Source organism: Lytechinus variegatus, chromosome 15 (assembly GCF_018143015.1).
Source record: "Lytechinus variegatus isolate NC3 chromosome 15, Lvar_3.0, whole genome shotgun sequence".
NCBI lineage: Eukaryota > Metazoa > Echinodermata > Echinoidea > Temnopleuroida > Toxopneustidae > Lytechinus > Lytechinus variegatus.
The window spans coordinates 13,044,158-13,060,249 of NC_054754.1; the positions used below are offsets into that span (position 1 = coordinate 13,044,158).

The 16,092-nt window shown below is 37.1% G+C and overlaps 1 protein-coding gene across 1 annotated transcript; it reads right to left on the reverse strand.

The window, feature by feature from the left end:
- Nucleotides 1-10,143: 10,143 nt before the first annotated feature.
- On the reverse strand, nt 10,144-14,560 carry LOC121429030 (immediate early response gene 5-like protein). Its single transcript, XM_041625925.1, has 2 exons — nt 14,557-14,560; nt 10,144-12,780 (listed from the first exon to the last, which is right to left on the reverse strand). Exons 1-2 carry the CDS (start codon nt 14,558-14,560, stop codon nt 11,744-11,746), a joined length of 1,041 nt encoding a protein of 346 aa, XP_041481859.1. The 3' UTR covers nt 10,144-11,743.
- Nucleotides 14,561-16,092: the final 1,532 nt, after the last annotated feature.

Here is a 16,092-nt window from a genome sequence, read left to right on the forward strand (position 1 = left end):
TATGCACTATAATCCTATTGATGAATCTTTTTTTCATTAATAAAATACAATACTTTTCATAATAATGCTGCTACGTCTGGCAAGCTTTCAAGTTGTCAAGAACAACACTTATATTTAGGACTCTGCATAAGACGGTGATGGTAACAAGTGAAATAAGAAGAGGGGGAGGGGGTGTAAAAATAAACCGATCTGCTTGCGGTTCTTGAGGACCTGTCTGGTCTTTGTCCCGTCTCAAGGGCTAGCGTGGGTACGGTTGTGCCCCCCTTGTTATGCTAATCGACCAATACTACCACCTCCCTTCCCGATACGAATGAATGAATGAATAAATGAATGAAAAGGCGAACACACAAAGAAACTCAGTTTTTTTTCTCTCTCTCTTCTCATACTTTCTCACCAACCTGCACCATGCATGAATCCATACGCGAGAGTCGTTTGTATTCATTTAGGTTTCCATTTTGTTTTCATTCAAGTGAATTAAATCATGTATTAAAAATATGACTGTAATAATTTTGATATTGTATAAAGTTTCTTCTTCTAATTCTGTTCCATCAACATTTAGTGACCATGATTCGAGATGATCTTAAAAAGAAAGCATCCCTTTTAAACAAACACCACGAAAAAAAATAAAGTAAACATTTAAAAGGATGAGATGTTTAATAGTGACGGCTGTCCGCAATGAAAAGCAACAAAAACATGAACTTGTCTTAATGCTCTATTATTTAATATATACAACCTGTAAGTACTTAAAGAACATAAAGAGTATGATGGATGAAGGAGACCCGATGCGATGAATTTATATTTCAATTCAAATCAGCATTTGAGTCAATTAATTGATTTTATTCAACACTTCTGCGAAAAGAATGAATATTTGCATTGTCCATGTGTCTCATTCTGTAATGCGAATCTTTCTGTTATCAGTTCCTTCAGCTCACGGTCAACTGGATTATAATCAGAGTGATTTAAAGAAAATCTTTAGCATGACGTTCAGGGTGTCATTGGCTTTACCCATCTCTAAATAGCCAATGATAATTCAATTCCTCGTCCATCCACCCATTGTCAAGACCTGAATCATCGTAAACGCTATTGGAAAAAGTCAACAATTGGTAATCTGGGTTTCCATGGCAACCATTGTTTGCCAACAGAGCTTACGGTATCTATTAATAGAGTAGGGACGCCTTGTGCACTCAACTTGAACTCGTTCGAAAGCGATGAATGAAATTAAATCAATAACTCGGGATGTCTATTGGGACGGGGGTAGAGAGGAGGAAGGGGGGGGGGGATGGTCGAAAGACGAAGAGAGGTAAACGAAGGAGAATTCTGAATGAATAGGAATATTGGAGCAGACAGACGATCGCAAACGAAAACTAAAAGGACCAAGTAATGCATAAGCCATTATGTCTGTTAATTAAGCTTAATGAATGTTTCTTTCCGGCCCGATAATGAATGATAAATTTAACTTGAAAAAAAAATGCATTTTATTTATTTGTTGCTATATCTGCATAAGCTGGATATATTGGATGCCGTCATTTTTGCATGCAATTCGAATATATAAATCAGTCATGTTAGTCAAAACCTTTTCCATCATCCATGTAATAATAATAATATATATATATGTATATGTGTGTCTGTGTGTGTGTAGTATTGTGATAATTTATTTATGCTTTGTTTTAATTGACAAACGACCTGATTGAAAAATCACAACTAAATGACTATAAATTAGACATCTTTGACGCGCCAATCCAAAAGGATTTATCACAATGTGCGGTAGAATGATGTGGTGCCGAATATCACCACACATGAATACTAACATGTTAACCTTTCTTTCACACTTGACAGCAACATCACACCACGCATAATGTTGCCATTGCATCACCATGCCAACGAGTCAAACTTGCAAAAGCAAATTAACGATGTGTTTCGTCTATTCCGAGATTCCCTTGATATTTAGACAATGAAGAACGCGTCAAATAGGTGATAATGAAATAAATAAAAATAAAATGATGCGGTAAGGTGCTTGGATGCCATTTCATTTTATAACTTTTTTTCCATAAATATAAACATTGTGAGAACATTATTTCGCGCACTGGATTCGATGTCTGACGTCATAATGATGTAAGCAGGAAATCATGTTTTTATCTGCCACATCTGATCCTTGTATCCGTTCTGTGTATGATCCAATGAAACTGGATATCCGAACTAACCGAGCCCCTTCACCGCATATTATTTGCCAACTTGAACTGAACTAGTGCATGTATGTACATGTATGTGAATTATGTATTAGGCCTGTATATCATAATTATGTAAAATATTGTGTTAGATATCGCGATTGTTCAGCCGAGTATAACTATGGTGTGTCAATATCATATAAAAATAGGTCTATGTTTTGTTTATTTTGTTCTGAATATTTAACATTTCACAGCAGAGGCTTCGATCTAGTCTGCAGGCACAGACCCTGATTGAAACTTTGATCAACATTGTGTCTCCACGCAAAGACTAGCAGATACAAAACTTGCTTTTTCGAGAGGGCCTTCAGTACACAAGGCATGAGGCTGCAATTCAGACCCTTTACTCGAGTGAAGGGTTTGCCCAGCAGACTAGCGTTGATCCTGGAGGGGGGGGGGGGCAGCCTCCAAATCATAGCATGGGGGCAAAATAAATTACACTTGGCATTCATACACAATTTTTGACATTTTTTTTACTCCCCCCCCCCCATCGAAACATGGATCGACGACCATGTTTCACAATAATCATTTAATGCATATTTTTCATGAGAGAGTCGCTAAATTGACCTGATTTGAAGACAATGTGCGTCAATATTCTTGTCATTAAAACAATTCTTTTTTATTTAGTCAGGAATTGCAATTAGTCGATTAAAAAGTACCATGAAGATGTTGTTGCTGTTTTCGGAAACAGGGATTTAAACCTTGGATTATAACACAATTTAGCTTATTGAAGGATTACGGGGGTAGTCTCTGACATAAATTAAAAAAACATAAATAAAAAGTTCTTTGTAATCTTTTTAGCTGATATCATTAATTGAGCATGGATTATATATATATTTTTGAAAGACTTCATGATGCCTCGCTACTATGGATGTTACAGAAAATGAAGACATTTAGATGGCAAATTTTAGAACATAAAAGAGAGAGAGAGGGGGGGGGGTGTTTGTGTGTGTGTGCGGGGTATACCTAGAGTTAGAATAGGGAAATTATTTCGTTGTAGCAGAGGAAACTAAGGTAAAAGTGGACCAAATGTCCAAATTGCTGTTATAAAGAACACAAGCTCTATTCATATACAGACCTGGTTGAAGGTATTTTTATATTTATTTTCATCCAACCACTAAAATCATTTTATTTTCTTTAATATTTTGCTCCACACAATAGTTATGAGAACAGGAAGCGTGGGAAAACTGGCATCAAGTCAGACAATTCAACCACGAAGCAAAGAATTATTATACACTTCCTGCCTAACCAGGATGTTTTAAATTGGGAATTATAATTCTTTTAATCACCCGCAGAAAAAAACTCGCCCAATTTCAAAACATTTGATATATGCAGGAGATCATCGATGTCAACTTTTAAAAAAGAGACCGTACAAATCTCACCGCCTGATCTCGACGCAGATTGCATCTTGGAAATCATGTTCTTTTTGGGGCGTTTGTAAATCGCTCGGATTAAGCCAAATCGACGCGAGGATTTTCGTCATCCATGGAGTTGTTTCATGACTAAGTTCACACGCAGGAAGTTGGAGTCTAGACCTTTAATCTGGAAGTGCTAGACCAAAAAAAGTTCCCGGCTCGAGTTCCATTTCCTATCAAACAACACCCTTATATCTATTTTGCGTTGTTGTTTTTTCAGTGTATGTAATCCGTTCACCAGCACATTAAAAAAACACACAATCCTTGGTTTATTATAAAGTGAATTTAATTTTGCAGTATATAAATTAATTATTGTTGGGATAAAAAGTTATTCTGAAAGTAATGAGAACAGATATAAATGATGATATTTTGTTAATTGCAAATACACATTGACTTTAATTTTTTTTATGTTATGATGTCTTGTATCAAGGCAAGGGTGGGGAATGGTCTGTGGATTTGAATTGAATTGTAAGAAAAAAAAACAAATATATCAAAAATGATGCTTGGTACACTGAGAATTCAGAGTATATACAGAAAACCTGTTAAAATGTTAGCCCCCCCCCTTGTTAGAATGATTTTCTTTCATATAATATCACATAGATCATCGATCAACGACCTTATAGTATTAAATGTTTTGTTTTGTTCGTTTTTTCATAAGAAAAAAAGGAACGAATATACAAAAAATGATTGAAAAAAGGGAAAAAAAAAATAAAAAAAATGAAAATAATATTATTCAATTAAATTGTTTCACAACTCTTTATACAGTGAGTGGCAAAAATAGTCAATTATGACTTATTGCCATAAAACAACAAGGAATGGAATGGGAATGGATGTGGTCATACCTTCAACTGAATTGAAATCAAGAACAAACCATTTATTTTAACGAATACTCGTGATAGACCTATATACATTTTGTTTGATAGGCCTTAAAATATAATCATTGTATGAAATCACATGATCCGCAATCATCAACAATTCTCGAAATAGATTCATCGATATGGGCTTATTTCGGGGAACTTTCACAACCGTTTGAGTTGTCAACTCGCTTTCATTATATCAATGGGGTACAACGGCCCTTTAAATATTACGTAATACTTGAACAATAATTGTTGGTATTTACTACGATCCGCAGGGTGGTGCGAGACACAACAAAAGGAATGAGGTGTACCAGAGCGGAAAGGGTGCACCTGCTAATCGCTGCTAGTCTGGCAACACAAACGCTATTCTGTCATACAAAAGTTAATTTAGGGGGAAAGCAACAAAAACAACTGCAAGCAAAACTCGCCTTTCAAACGTTGGTGAATTGAAAAAAAATGAATACCGGTCAACTTCACATGGCGTGTATCCGAGCTAGTCCCCCGGGGCTTGTCCGAACGTTTAAGGGATTTGTGAACGATTTCCCATAGTATGGTAGCCCGGGGGGGGGGGGCACTTACATTGACGAGTGGATACCATGCGCGACCAAAAAAACACGTAAAAAGGATGTCCTTTTCACGATAGGGCACGTTACGTACGTAACGTGATAAGGGTGTCAAAAACGCAAAAATAATGAAAAAAGGGAATCTATTTCGCTAGGAAAATTACGTGTTTAGGGTCGAATTTGCGGGGATGATAAAACAAAATTAAAATGTTTTATAAAGGATGTCCTTTTTGTCCCAACACTTCGTGCTAAGAGTCCGATTTGCGCGAGGTGTAGAAGGTGGGGTCGTACTAAACCAAATAAGGTAAAGCCGACGACCGAAGGACCCGTAACAATAAAACATTCCTGTACTTGTTTAGGGGTTCATTTCAGGGATCATTGCCAATAGTATCGTTTTGTTTCCAATACTTGTTAAGGGTAGGGTTTCACACGCCCATACTTGTTAAGGGGTGCATTTTCAGAATATGGAAATTACGTGTTTAGGGTGCTTTTCGAGACCCATGGTCGCGCATGGTATCCACTCGTGAATGGAAGTGCCCCCCCCCCCGGTAGCACAAAGGGGCACGGAGTTGGACTAACAAAATCACTCTATCCTGAGAGCAAAAAAGTAAATTTTGGAGTGAAACGCTTAAGTCGTTAATTATAACATATTGTTTTCTTCTTAAAGTTACTAGTCCGTGCGAAGTTGCGAATGATGCAATCACGGTCACCGAAATTTTATTATCAATCAGAGACTGCGAACATAGACTACCTGCATGAGTACTACTGTTTACTGGAGGGGCTTGTGTGGCGGGAATGCCGGGTCACCAGAAGGGCAACTTCTACTACTCACTGGTATAAACAGAACTATGCACGCAAGGTGCATATGATTTTTGCAGACATGCCACGCTGTGTATTTCGCGCGTTTTCCACTGCCGCTCTTTCGTGTTATGATACCGTGTATGAATAAATAATTATATACGCGGTAATCGTTCGTCATAACAATAGAGTTAAATATCCTCCTTTTGACGATTGCATTCATTATCTGAACGATAGTTGCATCACTTCATGTCGTTTAAAAAAACGCTGCTTGTATTTTATTGACGAACAGGAAAATTCCTACGTTGAAATGTCTCATGTGACGTAACCATTACGCATGTACCAAATTTTGCAGCTTTTTTTCACCAGTTCGATCAACCCAATTTTCATGAAGTTTATCCATGAATGTAAAAAAAGAAAGAAAATGCACTGGTCTTGAACTGGAAAGCGTTTTGAGAGCAATAGTCCTACACCAGAATGATTTCGTATTTCTTCAAACTTTTTTCCTCCTAGATAAAAATTCATGGCATAACGTAAAAATTACTAATCTGTATAGTCAATCAAAAACAAACCAAATATGGCAAATAAACTCCATTTAGACCATGTTCGCAACTCATTTGACGTCAGGCTTCCATATTATGAAACCCGTTGATTATAGGCATCTATTATAACAGAGTGTATGGTGATAGATGACGTGACGAAAAATATTCACCGAGTTTCGTCATCCTCGACATAGTACCTGCATGTCTGATCACATCGCCATTTTGTCGATATGGTAGGTCCATGATAAAACGAATTCTTGAAATCGAAATGGATTCGATCGATTTCGTATGATTAAAAATGGTAACAAATGAAAAAACAAACAATACCACACCACCGGCTTTTTGGGGTGGCAATATTATGCAAATGAGCCGGTGTCCATGGAATGCATTTTTGATTTCATATACATTTCCAAAATAAACAACCGCGCGTTTCATGCTATTACGTCTCAAGTAAAAAAACATAAATAAATAATAAATTGTCAAACGTTTTTAAAGTCACGTGCCATTATGGTTACACCTAATCAATATCATACGTCCTCAGAAATAATTCAAGAAAAAAATCTAGCCGAATCGATGCCACTCAGTCGTGTAACAGTAGCAGTTGACTGTTAAACACAATAAAATATGTCTATGTATTCATATCATTGTATTAACCTTGTGATTCAGTGTATATACAGTAGGGCGTTGTCTCTAAACTGTGAACTCAATTTTGGTTCATTATGCAAAATATAACTACTATGTATCATTGTTGTTTCGTCCCACGGGTTATGTTGTAGTCGTCGAACGTCTACCTTCTTGGAAGCTAAGTTTAATTTTGCCTTTATTAAGGTTTTTTTTTATATTGCTTTTACAGTGAAAAATAACCGAATAAGGAATTCAGATGTTCGAAACCAACATTTCTGGAGGAAGGAAATACATGCACCACTCTATCTGGATGTGGTCTTGGATTAGTTTTTGTTACATCAGGTATAGATATAACCAATAAGGAAGGAAGCCAGCCTTAAAAATCATATTGATACCGTCCTCCCGATAGGCCTACAAAATGATATACAGAAATAATAGTAGACTATAGTTCAACTTAGGAAATAGGAAGGAAAGGCGGTGATACTACGTGATACGTCGATGTTGCCTTATCTTGTATTGTTGAAAGAAAAAAAAATGAACAACGCTTTATATCTTATGACTGGGAATGTGATTTGAATTAAAAAAAAAATGCTAGAATACGACTTGCATTCAAAAGAAAATGAAAGTCATCTATGCACTACACAAAACCATTGCGTCCGCAAAGCACTGTGGTTTTGGAATAGCACTTAACAAAAATGTATGACTAAACGATAAGTTATCCCTCGCTATTATCTTATTTAATTCCTGGTTGAGATTACACTCTTCTAGGAATTGTATGCATGGGTCAGAGATATTTTATTTCAATGTCCTATCAATAACTGCATCCTGTAAATACTTAAAGGTTTATAGGATGATTTTTGACAGGATATTGGAAGGCAATTAGGATAAGGGAAAAATATTTAACAAAATATAAAATGAAAACATTCAAGAAATAATCAAAATCAATGTCAACCCCTGAAAAATGATTTGCTTAATAGGGAAAAATCAAGCAAGCATAACGCTGAAGATGTCATCAAAATCGGATGTAAAATAAGAAGGTTTTGACATTTTCGTTTATTTTTCACAGAACTGTTCGATGCACAATTCAGGGACATATTGTGATGTCCCTCACTCACTATTTCTTTGTGTTTTATTGTTTGAATCATGCATTTCCACTTTTGACAATGGCCAACTTGACTGAACCATAAAATGTTAACACAATAGTAATTCCACATGTTCGATGAGGAATAAAACTTTGCTATAAAGGACAATGAGGAGAAATTAGAATATTTCATATATCATGTAATAAAATACAAAAGAAATAGTGAGTGACGTCATCAGTCCCCTCATTTGCATACCGTCCATGCAGGATGTGCATAAAGGCCTAAGTGTTTTGTGAAATAAAGCGAAACTTAATGTCATACATGTAACTTTCTTATAAATATATTTTACATCCAATTTTGATGAAATTTTCAGTATTTTGCTTGTTTGATTATTCTCTTTTAATTCAAATAACTTCTTGTTGGTTAAACTTGTCCTGGTTTAACTTACATCCAATAGATCATTGTATAATCTAGATCAGTAGGCCTTTATATTACAGTGTGTATATATTGCGGTTATCATTTACGAATTATTTTATATCATGTTGGACAGAAACGAGTTCAAATCCTTAATTTGATAATGTATTACTCTTGGCAGGACAAAGGAATATGCATTCTATCGCTTTATGAGCATTGATTTCCTTCGCCATATGGCGAGCGTTTTTTTCCATTGCTTGGGGCCTTTATGCAGGAAGTGGGGAACGATGGAAAATACCATGGAGCTATCCATGAAAATACGAAGTACGTGCTCGTCAACGCAGAGGTCAGAGATACTTCCGTTGAGTGTGGCCAAATCAGGGACAACGTGATTTCCGATGGGGGACACAAGAGGTTTGTGACAAGGTCGATGAAGGGGCACTATCAGGGAGGGAGCAGTGATTCGGAAGTAGATCGCTCTCGAATTGAAGCGAAAACTGCCCTACATTCACTTCGAAAATCGAATTCATCTGATAAGTGTTTATTTAAAAATATAAATTCTAATCGTAAATATTATCGAGGACTATACTGATATGAATTTGGATTGTAACTGGGAGTATATAAAACTGTACATACATAACACTCGCATGCAAACACCACCAAATTACACAGAAATTTCAGCAAGGAATATAGAGGTCAGATATTACTCATATAAGTATAATTATGACCAATTGGGGCGTCGCAAGAAATAAATGCCAACAATATTATTTGCAAATTTTCTGTTGCAATATTTTACGATTCATGTCGATTTCAACGTAATATCGAATAAGTTTACACCAACTTCTGCAATACTATCTATCAGCAATCAATGGAAATTTGCAATTAATTTTCAAGACATGAATCATTTGGAACCGAAAACAGACTTGCAATTGGTCGTTGCTTGCAACGCCCCGTAATATAGTCTAGGTACATGTATACTGAATCAATACATTCACCTGTCACACCTCTCCCGCGCAATGAAAATTCCAGAATCAGTCAGATTTTTAGATTTTATGCAACACATAATTATGGGACGCATCTGTCTCGCCAAAAATGATATTATTTATTATTAATTCTCGCGCAATTTTTTTTGTCAAATCATGGACCTATATTATTCATTCCTCGTACATATTGCGTCGCGGACCTGGATGCTGACTTTAAATCACTGTCACATTCTACACCGTCGCATTCTACACAGAATAAGTCAAATCGACTACCAGTAGTCAGCTGGGAGCAACTGATATGGCAATCACTGATAGTCACATTTCTAGTCAGAAATAACTCTGTTCTAGTAAAATATGAAAATGGTCATAAATGACTAGAATACCAGTTGCACCCAGCTGACCCTATTAACTAGTCATTTTTGACTGATTTGTTTGTAGAGTGTATGCACACGCTCATAGTCACTCACAACACTTAAAAAGACTGTAAAAGTACAAGAATAACATTGAATAAAAGGGGGAAAGATGTGAGAAAGAGTATAAAAACATACACCATCCACAATCATTCAAAATAATTCCAAAAACACATCAACCGATCAATTCAAAACGATATCACAAAGAAATGGAAGAGATAGCAGACTTTGAATTCAGTTTCGTGTACATCACAATATGGATGACACTTTTGTCTTTTTTTAATAAAATAATGCAAGAACAAAATTTGTTCGTGATCATGATTTGTACAAACAGTAAACATAAGTTAATCACAAATAATTGAATGAGCACATTCAAAAAAATACTTGGTCCTCAAAACAAGTGGAGGAATCAACAATATGAGAAATGTGCAGTGAACATTTTCTGAGACTGAGTGATCTTGGTCAATAAACCAAAATAAATGTCAATAACTGCATTACAGAACAACCCCGAAACTTTAATCCAAATTACAGAGCGGGTAAATGCTCATAGCATGAAAAACATAACAATTGAAAGTAAAAATGACCAAAACTGAAACATGGACGCAGGATAGTATTTTGGATGACTAATGACTTCACTTTTCCAAGCAAGTTTACGCCCACGCACAAACGGATATGCGAAGTATTGGCGCGTATCCCATTCTTAGTGTGGTTTTTCCGTGTGCGGGAAACCATATCGCCGGAAATCTCGGAAAAACAAAGTGCAGTCATACATCCTATTACGAAAAAGATTCAAAGTTCATTTCGAAAACTGGTGGTCAGTCCCCACTTAAAATTCCCCATTCATCAACCATTACCATTAAATATGAATGCTGAAGTTGTCAAAATAGGATAATAGTAATTAAAAAAAAAACACTCTTAAAAGGGAGTATAACACTAACCGTTACAAGACAGCAATCGGAATCAACAGTTTTGAATTTTCTTTTCAAATATCTTTCTTTCTAATTATCCCATCAAGTACCTGCCAATATTTGGCACTGGTTCATACAACCGATTTGCTGACTATACCAAATTCCCTTGATAAAGCAGGGCGGGTGGAGCAAGATTGAAGGCCCTTTCGATTGTGTCGCATTCCATTCGTGCTTACTCGCATATCGTGTACACAATAGACAATACCCCGCATGACCTAGCCAGGAACTGCCCTTTGTTCACCCCTGGCTTGCGAACAGGCCACGCCTCAGCCAACTTATGATTCAAAACAAAGCAAACAATGGTCGAGTCAAGTTACTACTCGTTTTACGAACAATAAAGCGTTGAGTAACAAAAGAATAATGTTGCGTCATGAGCTCAGAGTAGCATTCTACTCGAATATATCCAATTTCTAACGTTAACATGGTTAAGGTCTTCTTCTTTACAACCCGCACTGAATTTACATAAATTAAAACTACCCTTTCCATATTTACCAATTTTACTTTAGTATTTCTAGATCATGATTTCAAACATTAGTCATTATCCAGTGAATAATCTATACCAATTTAATAAACTAATTAGAAACCTGATTAATTGGAAAATATTTTTTTCAAATCTCTTTTATACAAAAAATGGTTACAAAGTGTTGAGATTAGCTCCAGTAATATAGTCCATGGTCAGATCAATTCACCGAAAGAATAAAGTTCCCATTGGAAAAGGAGTATTCATTGAATATTATCCAAAACAATGAAGATTTTAAGGCTCGAATATAAACATCAAGTCCGAACATTCTTAGTTCTTCCGTGGCATGTTCAATCAAAATATAATGTCAAGTTTAATATTTAGGCAGTGAAAATTTGACGGCCATTAACAGGCGGCGATGACTGCAGCGGCTTGTAAAGTCTCGAATGGCCTGGTGTGGGTGCTTAGGGTTGTGTAGGACGGAGTGTTGTTAGAATTAGATGACGGTTCCTGATCCTCTACATAGCTCGATAGTTTGTTTCCTGGCTCGCCAGCAAGTCCATGAAAACCAGCTTTGAAAATGTCCACTAAACTGGAGATAGAGCTCTGGGCACCGCAATCCGAAGAAGCAACGGTTTGACATTGCGAGTCGACTTTGACGCGCTTGTTGGTGGTGGCTGAGTCGCATGATGATGGTTCCTCGGCATCGGATCTTTTCCTCTTCACGCTGGGGACGGTGAGACAGGTCGTCGTTTGGCAAGCTTCTGGGGTTGAATTCTGGGAAACATTACCGAAAGCTACACGATCACAGTCTGAAACCTGGTGCACGCCATTTTCAAGCTTCATGCTATCCGATTTTTCATACTGGCAATGTCCAGATGGAGCGATGTTTTCTTTGTCCACGACGGCAATCTGTTCAACTACCACTCGACTGTTCTGAACCTCGCATGCCAGGTTTCCCGCGGTTGTATTGTCCTCTCCGTCGCTTTCCTCATCGTAATTTGTCTCAAGATCAGCATTCTCCTCCTCGTCTTCCCAGTCAGGAGACTCTGTACAATCCTCGTCTACTGGAGATTCAGGTTTGCTTTGTTCGAGAGCAATATGTCCAGGCATTCTATTGCACATTTCCTCGTAATAGTGGACTCTTGCCGAGTGAAGTACGGAGGCAACGAGGAGATTTTTTCGGAGATTTATTCCGCCACGTTGTCGACGAGAACCGGCAATTTTGTTGATAGACATGGTGATAAGTTTCTGTGCCTCCATCTTGTAGAGTTTGTTTAGTATATTCCACGGATAAATGTTCAAATAGCTTGGCTTTCTAGCAATGTGTTGATGTTTGTGATTCTGGTAATCCTGAAAATCACGTAGTATTCCGAGCGGCAAAGATACGTGGTTCTGCCAAGCGAGCGTGGAGGTGTAATGAATGAATCCGACCGTTACTACTCACGAGGGTTTTATTCAACGTCCGGCTTGACGTCATTCAATCAATTAATCGACCAATCGCGGGCTCGCATACTAAAAATAGGCATTATACCGAACACGTGTACGTGCTAGTCATAGATCGTTCGACCAATCAGCGACCGCCTGGGGATGAGTCCCCGAATAATCATCGAGGTGACGTCACTAATCCTTTGTGATGGGCTCTTGGAATTTCCACGGGGCAACGTCATTGTATCGTTATAAACACAACATAGGGAACCAGTAGCTAGGTTGGGTAAAGTCCCATCAGCCGCAATTGTGATTATCTTGCCAAGCTCAGACACGTTTTCGAAATTCGGGAAGAATGTATAACTTGTCTAGATTTGTTTTGAATTTTTGAGCTTCTTGAATTCAAACCATTCCAACCCAGCAATGGCAAGGACACTGTTTTGGAAGCTTTTTTTTAATGAATTTCATACAAGCATCTATTCTCGATCTATCTAAAGTTATATTCATATTTTAATATATGCATCTATCTATCTATCTATCTAATCTACCAATCTATTCTCTAATTTTTGTATGGCTATACCCATCCATCTGTAGGCCCAATTATAAAAATTGTCTATCAATAATACACCTATTTCTCCCCGTAGGACCTATCATTTCTTCTTTTTTGTGTGTGTTGATAATTATTGATAAATTTCTGAGTAGATTCTCGTATATACGGATTCAAGATGTTTTCAGATCCTAAAATTCCGTCGTCTGGGTAACAAGACCCCACCCCCATATTTCATTCAAAATTGTAATCACGGAAGTGAAGAGGTCGATCTTATGACAGTGAGTATTAATAATTATGAATGGCCATGTTATAGTAGAACAAGACATTTTTGTGGACGTGGAAATCTATGATCATCGCATTATGAGTCATCGTACGAGAACTTCGAGGGAACTTGGGCGATATTTGATCAGCTTCTCTTGCATATCATTTCGATCTCATGCATGACGAAATGACATGTCAATGTTTCAATGAAGGGGGGGGGAGGGGGGGGGGGTGGTCGGCATTAATCACAGGTGGACAAACTGGCAGGGACATGTCTAGCTCGTTTGTAATGGGGGATATTTCAAACTGCAAACACAATCACCACGGAGGAGACAAATTGAATGCGAGTCTGAACATGGATTCTACCACGGCCTGAATCATGCGTTAGTATAAAATCCATTTACCCCCCCCCCACAAAAAAATAATAATAATGCGTCACAGTAACAAAGTATATAGAGTGAGATCAATCGCTTTAGTTATTAGTTGGTTTTATGTATGGTCATTGAATGACAGGAAGTCTGTTCCGTGTATTCAACACGCTTCAGGGAAAAATAACCAATAAATCATGCACTTTAAGAGTACTCAGTAAGTCTAGCATGTCTAGTCTGAATAGCGTTAAAATAACCAAGGCGGATCACGGTTAATTTCCAGGAAATTCGACGGCCAACTAAACGCAAGATGGCGCTCTTCCAATCATGTCAAGGCCCTATATAGGGCCTTGAATCATGTAAGAAATGAACTATGTTCTAAACATGGCCCCCATGGCCATTGTATTTGTGACAATTCTTTCGATACTAGTACGATGAACACGAGGCTAATTATGTGACAACTTACATTTTAATTTGAATTGCTTATTATACATTGTAACTTATCGACTTAATTTGTAGGACTAAAAAAAAAAAATGACATTAATTTTCTACGAAATCAGCCTCGTCGGATTTCCTGTACCATGACTGTGTACGATACGTTGTTTTCCTACCCATTTCCTATCTTCTCTCTTAACTAACTTTTTATTCAGTCAGAGGTGACGCCATATAATTTCAATACGGGGTGGGGGCGTCGAAAGACAACCTGGATATAACTTCCCTTTTTTCTATCAAATGGAGTATAGTACCATCCCGTCCTGGTCCTCTTACCCCCCCCCCCCTCCCCTCGCGCTTTTAATTTCTTACTGATGGAAAAACAGTATAAGGCGGGTGGCCCCACATGTCACAGCCCAGCCTATACATTCCATACCAGGGGCCGCGGAAGCAGGGTGAGCCCCACCAACATGGTTTCTGCAAAACCATGCACAAAAACGTAAACATGACCATTATGATTGTATTTTTTTGCATGGTCACCCCCCCCCCCTTGAAAACCGGCCCCTGCATATACTGGACTCGCATTATATGCACATTATTGTGGTAAAAAGAATGGGTCCTGTTGGAACATAATTTTTTATTGTTTTCAAATTAAAAACATAACTTTTTAATTTCTTTTTAGAATAGAAAAAAAATACCACTTATTCCCGCGTCGATCCAGGGGAGTGTTTCATCGACAAGACAGTTATAAGATCTGACAACTTTCCATGATTTTGATTGCCTGAGAAACACTGTTACTATGGTAACTGTCGGATAAAACAGAATTTGTCAGATATAACATCTGACAAGTACTTTCATGAAACGTTCCCCTAATCTATATATCCCGTACTGGACTCACAATCACTATCAATAACTCATAAAATTTCAAGTGAAAAAGTCTTATTGTAATATCATAAAAATTAAACTAATCTTTGTTTCTTTTCCGTCAGAATACAGGATCAGATCTTCTTTTTTAGTATCGTATAAATTTGTACATCGTATGTAAGTTTCTCCTTCTCTGAAAAAAAATGCTTTCAATATCCGATAAAGTAGCAAAAAATTACCAAATATAAATAACGCCTTCGTGCCTATAAAAAAGGAAAGAACAATTCTTAGTTTTCTCTTTTCTCTGAAAAAAATACAGGAATTACAGCTTCATTTCTGCTATGACATTGGAGAACAATGATTAATTTGACTTCCTTGTGAAAAATAAAACACCCACATTCCTGATTAAAAACAAATAATCATTTTTCTCTGTGCTGAAAAATCCTAAAATACCTTCATTCCTAAAAAAAGAGGGATAGCAATAATCATTTTCTCTTCCTGTCCATAAAATGAATGAAAGAACCCCCTCATTTCTAATAGAGGAAGTTCTGTTCCTATTCCTAATAAAGATATGAAGGTCGATGAATATTTTCTCTTAATACAAATAACACCTTCATCCCGAAAATGGAAGAGCGATGATGTGGATTAAAATATGTGATGAACTTCTGATAACACGACAGGAAGCATACTTTCATACTTGATATTTAATCTCCGATGCAAATCATGATATTTCAAGAGATATAAGAAAACCATTTATGGACATAACGTAATTGGTTTCCATGCCAACCAAGCATCAGAATTTATGTGACAGACATCAAGGACCATATATGTCTTCATCAAGTGGAATAAAA